The 6,451-nt window shown below is 47.5% G+C and overlaps 1 protein-coding gene across 1 annotated transcript in view; it reads right to left on the minus strand.

The window, feature by feature from the left end:
* LOC123758071 (uncharacterized) overlaps positions 1-4,102 on the minus strand; it is a 48,706-nt gene extending 44,604 nt beyond the window's left edge. Inside the window, exon 1 of the mRNA XM_069339032.1 lies at positions 3,968-4,102. Within this exon, the coding sequence (XP_069195133.1) occupies positions 3,968-3,973 (6 nt within the window). The 5' untranslated portion in view covers positions 3,974-4,102. The remainder of the gene's footprint in view (positions 1-3,967) is intronic.
* Between the last annotated feature and the right edge of the window lie 2,349 nt (positions 4,103-6,451).

Raw genomic sequence — 6,451 nt, forward strand, 5'->3', positions numbered from 1 at the left:
TACTTACTGCTAGGTGAACAAAGGCACTAGGTGAAAGGAAACGCTCCCACCGTTTCTGTCCCGACCGGGATTCGAACCTAGAATTTTCGACTGTGAGTCGAGAAGGAACCCGAGTGTACTACGGGGACCCTATATTGTTCATGAGATCTCTTGGCAGAGTGGATAATTACCCGACCTTCCGCTGGAAAGGTCTGAGTGTCAAATTATGTTTATAATGTAAATAATTTGTGCATAACTACTTGATTGTAATCCTCCACTTTAGCGGAGGGGGGAGGCATCACCAGGCCCCATAAGGGCCCGGGGCATTGCTTTACCCACAGCTTAAAATGCTGTTAGACGGCCCTGTGGGGTGACGAGGGGGGGGGGTAGTAGGAGAGAGGATTGGGGACGGAGGAGGTATGATATGGTGGGGTGGGAGGGGAGGATGGAAGGGGGGGCATGAACGTGACCCTGGGGTCTACCCTCACACCTACCAGGATATGTGACAACATCAACCTGCCCTCAATCGGAGAGAAAATATGAGAGTTGGAAACTAAGAGAGAGACAGACAGACAGACAGACAGAAGTATAAGAAGATGGGTCCATATTACCTCAGCACCCAACGAGGCAGGAACCACGACGCATCAAATTTATAGAGAAAGTTCCCACCACAAGGAGCTAAGAGAAGCGTATAATATGCTGCCGGGGACGTGGAAGTTGGAGCGTTGGTATTGGGAACTGAGTGTTAATGACCGGAATGTTGTGGTGTAGAGACTGTGGCTAGGAGGAGGCATGAAGGGGTTCTCCGGTGTAACCTGTATGGGTACATGGACCCTTACTTCTTGCTTCATACAGAACATAGTACATAGACCCATGGTTCTTGCTTCATACAGAACATAGTACATAGACCCATGGTTCTTGCTTCATACAGAACATAGTAAATAGACCCATGGTTCTTGCTTCATACAGAACATAGTAAATAGACACATGGTTCTTGCTTCATACAGAACATAGTAAATAGACCCATGGTTCTTGCTTCATACAGAACATAGTACATAGACCCATGGTTCTTGCTTCATACAGAACATAGTACATAGACCCATGGTTCTTGCTTCATACAGAACATAGTAAATAGACCCATGGTTCTTGCTTCATACAGAACATAGTAAATAGACCCATGGTTCTTGCTTCATACAGAACATAGTAAATAGACCCATGGTTCTTGCTTCATACAGAACATAGTAAATAGACCCATGGTTCTTGCTTCATACAGAACATAGTAAATAGACACATGGTTCTTGCTTCATACAGAATATAATAGACAGACTTATATTAGTAGTTTAAAATATACATAACATTGCCGTATGGAAGCGTTCCTGATATGGAGAATACAAATATATACATATAAATAAGCTCTTGTGAATTCTTTCTTGGAAGACTGCGTTTAGTGAACCCTAAGATCAGAACCTCATTATAGGAAGAGCAGCTGCTTAATGTTTGTACGGCGGAGCAAGCTGTGGTCTTAGTACCTCACACTTGTGCTCCTGGACTGTCTTGTTTGTCTGCTTTAACGTAATCTATGGTCTCAAGAACTTTTATTGTGTGTGTGTGTGTGTGTTTACTATTTGTGCCTGCAGAATCGAGCTATTAGCTCTTGGTCCCCGCCTTTGTAGCCGTCGGTTGTCTAATGTATTGACTCTCTCTCTCAACCTCTCTTCTTCTATCATATCTACCCCCCCCCCCCCCCAACACACACACACTGTTTGATTCCTGGCAGAGGCGGAAACAAATAGTTTCTTTCACCCTGATGCATCTGTTCATCTAGCAGTAGATAGGTACCTGGGTGTTAGACAGCTGCTACGGGCTGCTTCCTGTGTGTGTGTGTGTGTGTGTGTGTATTAGAGAGAAATATATGTAGTAGATATAATAGAAGAGAAATAAATTGCTTAAAAAGGCGGGGTCCAAGAGCTAATAGCTCGATTCTGCAAGCACAAATAGTTAATACGCACACACAGAACGCGCGCGGGTGGTAGTCCTAAGGGCCCGGGTTCGAGTCCCGGCCGTGGCAGAAACAAATGGGCAGAGTTTCCTGCGTCTAATGAGTCTATTCAGTAACTAGGTACCCGGCAGTTAGATCCCTAAGTGAACAGGCTCATCAGGTGAAAAAAAACTTTGACCATTATTATCTGTCTCGGCCGGGAATCGATCCCGGGCCGTTAGTGAGGGTGTTTATGTGCTTGCTTGGGGTCGAGGTGTTCAAGTTCAAGTTCAAGTATGTTTATTGTGATAAGCAAGACATACATCTCAACGGGATAGAGTAGCTTAGGCTATTTCTACCCCTATGGTCGAGGTGTTGTGTTGCGTACAGGCGTAGGGGGTGAGGAAGCCCCACACCCGGCCTGCCCCCCCCCCCCCCCTGCCGCGGCCTTGGCCACCTCTATCCCCCATCCTTCTCCACTTCCCCCTCCCTCCCCTCCCCTCCCCCCCACCCACATGCAAGCTTTTCTTCAGCGCTTCTCCTGTCTCCTCATTCTTTACTCCCTCTGTTACTTACCATTTACTCTTCCACTCCTGATCACAACAGTTCTTCAACACGGTGAAGGAGTAGCCCACACCCCTCCCCCCCACACTAAGTACCGCTCCCCCACACTAAGTACCGCTCCCTCCCACACTGAGTATTATCCCCCCCCACACACTAAGTACCGCTCCCCCACACATAGTACCGATTCTCTTTCACTGAGTACCACTTCCTCCACACTGAGTACCACTCGACACACACACACACACACACGCACACACACACACACACACACACACACACACACACACACACACACACACACACACACACACACACACACACACACACACACACACACACACAAACTATATATAGTCTAAACTGGAAAAGGTTCAAAGGTTTGCCACCAGACTAGTACCCGAGCTGAGAGGTATGAGCTACGAGGAGAGACTACGGGAATTAAACCTCACTTCGCTGGAAGACAGAAGAGTTAGGGGGGGCATGATCACCACATTCAAGATTCTGAAGGGAATTGATAGGGTAGATAAAGACAGGCTATTTAACACAAGGGGCACACGCACAAGGGGACACAGGTGGAAACTGAGTGCCCAAATGAGTCACAGAGATGTTAGAAAGAACTTTTTTAGTGTCAGAGTGGTTGACAAATGGAATGCATTAGGAAGTGATGTGGTGGAGGCTGACTCCATACACAGTTTCAAGTGTAGATATGATAGAGCCCAGTAGGCTCAGGAACCTGTACACCTGTTGATTGACAGTTGAGAGGCGGAACCAAAGAGCTAAAGCTCAACCCCCCACAAGCACAACTAGGTGAGTACAACTAGGTGAGTACACACACACTTGAATGACGAAGGCAGATTCACGGTTTTTAACCTAAATATCGGACATCTCAACATCGTTGCTTCTCCGGGTGCTGAAGAAAGCATACATGACTGAACTGAATGTTGGGAGTGGTGTTGTGGGTGTGCCACAGCCACACTGAGAGCTGTCACACCTCACTTTATGTCAGCTCCTCCTGACCAGTGCCATTAGCTTTTCGAAGGTATGACCGAGTGTAGTCATACCTGACTACACTCAAACTCTTTACCGACCAACTTTGACTACCAATAAACTTGGGTCAACAGAACACCAAATGTCTGAACAAGGTTTGGTGGTGTTTTTGAACGTTGCCCCGGCGCCGGTGGGTCCCGAACAGCACTGAACACGTCTTGAAAGGCGATCGTTTAAAGACACGCTACACGAACACGTCCTGGAGCACGTTAATTACCGATACATTACTCGAACACGTCCTTGAGCACGTTAATTACCGATACATTACACCAACACGTCCTGGAGCACGTTAATTACCGATACATTACACCAACACGTCATGGAGCACGTTAATTACCGATACATTACACCAACACGTCCTGGAGCACTTGTGAGACACAGATGGCGGGGCCGCCTTACCTTCATAATGGCGGTGGGGTGTATGACTGGGGATAGGAGGGAAGGATGACTCTTGCCACCACTTGGAGCCTCCACTTATCCCAAGCTGACTCTCACTCGCACTCTCAAGCTTGCTGGTTCGCGCCACCACACTCTCCGCGCACTGGTGCTGCTTCGCGCGCGCCCCGACAGAAACAAACGCGCCGGGCCATGCGCCTCTCCCTTATATACCGTCGCCGTGAAAGTTGGTCGTTACTCCAGGGAATCTGCGTCAGGGTCGAGGCTGGCGGGTGGGCGGCACACGTCGTGTTCAGAGCTCCCTCAGAGCCCGCCGACACCGCTCAAGCAGACTCCGGTAACACAGACGACCCCCTGGTAACATTGAGGCAACTTGTGTACAGAGACACTTGAGGACCATGGAAACATTATGTTCTTAGCCACAATGATGGCGGCATAGCAGCCGAACGATGAGCGCTTCTCAATGGAAACTTTCTCCTTTCGAAGGGTCCTGCATCCCAATAGCTGAGTGAAGGATCCTTGGCACACAGGCACCTGAGAAAAGAATCCCAAATCCCAGCAACTGAGCTGAAGAACTAGATCCCAGCAGCTGGGCTAAGGCACCAGATCCCAGTAGCTGGGCTGAGGTTGCAGATCCCAGCAGCTAGGCTAAGACACCAGATCTTAGCAGCCCAACTAAGAAAGCAGCTCCCAGCAGCTGAGTATAAGAATCCTTTATCAGTGTAGCTGCGATGAAGACCCGCCAACACTGAATCATTTTTTCAACACTGAATCACTGTTATCATTTTATTAATTCTGAGAATTTACCTACTTAAAATTATCTGTTAGATTAAGGACCTGCCCGAAACGCTGCGCGTACTAGTGGCTTTACAAGAGTGTAATTACTGTACTATGCTATGTATTCTCACAAACCCAATGTACCTTCTTGTATATAAAATAAATAAATAAATAAATAAATAAAAACACTACAGCTGAGAGAGGAACCCCGTCCACGCTATGAATAAACGAAAGGCTCCACATCCTTGTCCCTTCCCTTAACCCTACTGTTGGATAATGAAACCTGCATCTTGTACTCTGTGTTAAGGATCCTTCCTAAATACCGCTGAGTGAAACACCCGCTCCTCTAAGCTTCTCACACATCCCAAAAGCTGAAATAAAAAGGATCGCGTCGTAACCGCGAGTGAAGGATGCTGTCGTACAGCTTAACTCCCGTATTCCTAAGTGGATGAAGGATCTCTCATCCTCACAGGTGAGTGCCACCAAAGACAGCAGAGGGGCCAGCCTGCCCCATGTAGACCAACAACGCTGCAGTAGTTAGTCTTGGTTGTTCTGCAACAAGGGTGTAGATCTATTAGTGCAAGAGGTCGCCGCTAGAGTCCTCTGGCTTGTGAACTCGTTATTGACTTGTTATCCGAAGGGACTTGATTATGCGATTGGTTTTAGGCAGAAGGCCATTCAGTCCCATTAAGATCATCGCAAGAGTTTACTGAACAATCAACAAGAAGTATACTTTAGTCCTGATAACAGTCACGGACGAATGTAAAGTCTCCGTGTATGTACACGAAGGTACTGGGTACACCTCTGTGTATATACTTCTTGTTCGATGATGTGGAGTAGAAGGGCAGAGAGGTGAAGGAAGGAAGAAAAGAGGTGGAGGAAGCAAAAAAGAGATGTGATGGATAGGGGGGAAGAGGTGGAGGAAAGGGAAGGGGGGAAGATGTGTAGGAGAGAGGAAGGGGTGGGGGGGGGTAAGACGGCACCCCACCCGAGGGTACAGGAGGTAACTCTCTCTTTCGCCAGGACGTTACCATAAGACTTAAGAAATTCTTCATCCCTTTTACCTATTACGTATTCCAGACGGAGCGCCGCCAGCTACCCGCGCAGGCTGGGTGTGTTCCTGGCGGTCCCTCACCCGACCGTGGTGCTCCTCCTCGAGGTCCCTCACCCGATGGTGGTGCTCCTCCTTGAGGTCCCTCACCCGATGGTGGTGCTCCTCGAGGTCCTCCTCTTGGCGGTGGGGCTCCTGCCGACGGTGGTCTGATACAATGAGTACTGATCTATTTCTCTATCATATCTACTTTTCATATAATGAATGGAGTTCGCTTTTACAACCTGCTCTTTTAGTTCATTTGACTTTCTTACAACTTCAGCGCTAATATATAGTTCACATTTCTGTTCTGTTCACATTTCTGTGGCTTATCTGGTCCTTAAGCTTCCATCCATACACTCTAGTTCCATTGGTATTCATTGTGAACATCTCTTTCTCCAATCTGTATATTCCGTCCCCTAAGTATTTTATACGTTTCTATCATGTCTCCTCTTATCTTTTCTAGCATCTTTAGGCCATGCTCATTTAATATGCCTTTATACGCTATCTATCGCAATTCTGGGACGAGCCGCGTTGCAAATCTCAGTATCTTGTTGCGTTTCCTTACGTGGTTCTTCAGGTGGGGGCTCAGGTAGGAGGTTATCTGTATTTCTTATTTA

The sequence above is a fragment of the Procambarus clarkii genome, chromosome 40 (assembly GCF_040958095.1).
Source record: "Procambarus clarkii isolate CNS0578487 chromosome 40, FALCON_Pclarkii_2.0, whole genome shotgun sequence".
In the NCBI taxonomy this organism is placed as follows: Eukaryota; Metazoa; Arthropoda; class Malacostraca; order Decapoda; family Cambaridae; genus Procambarus; species Procambarus clarkii.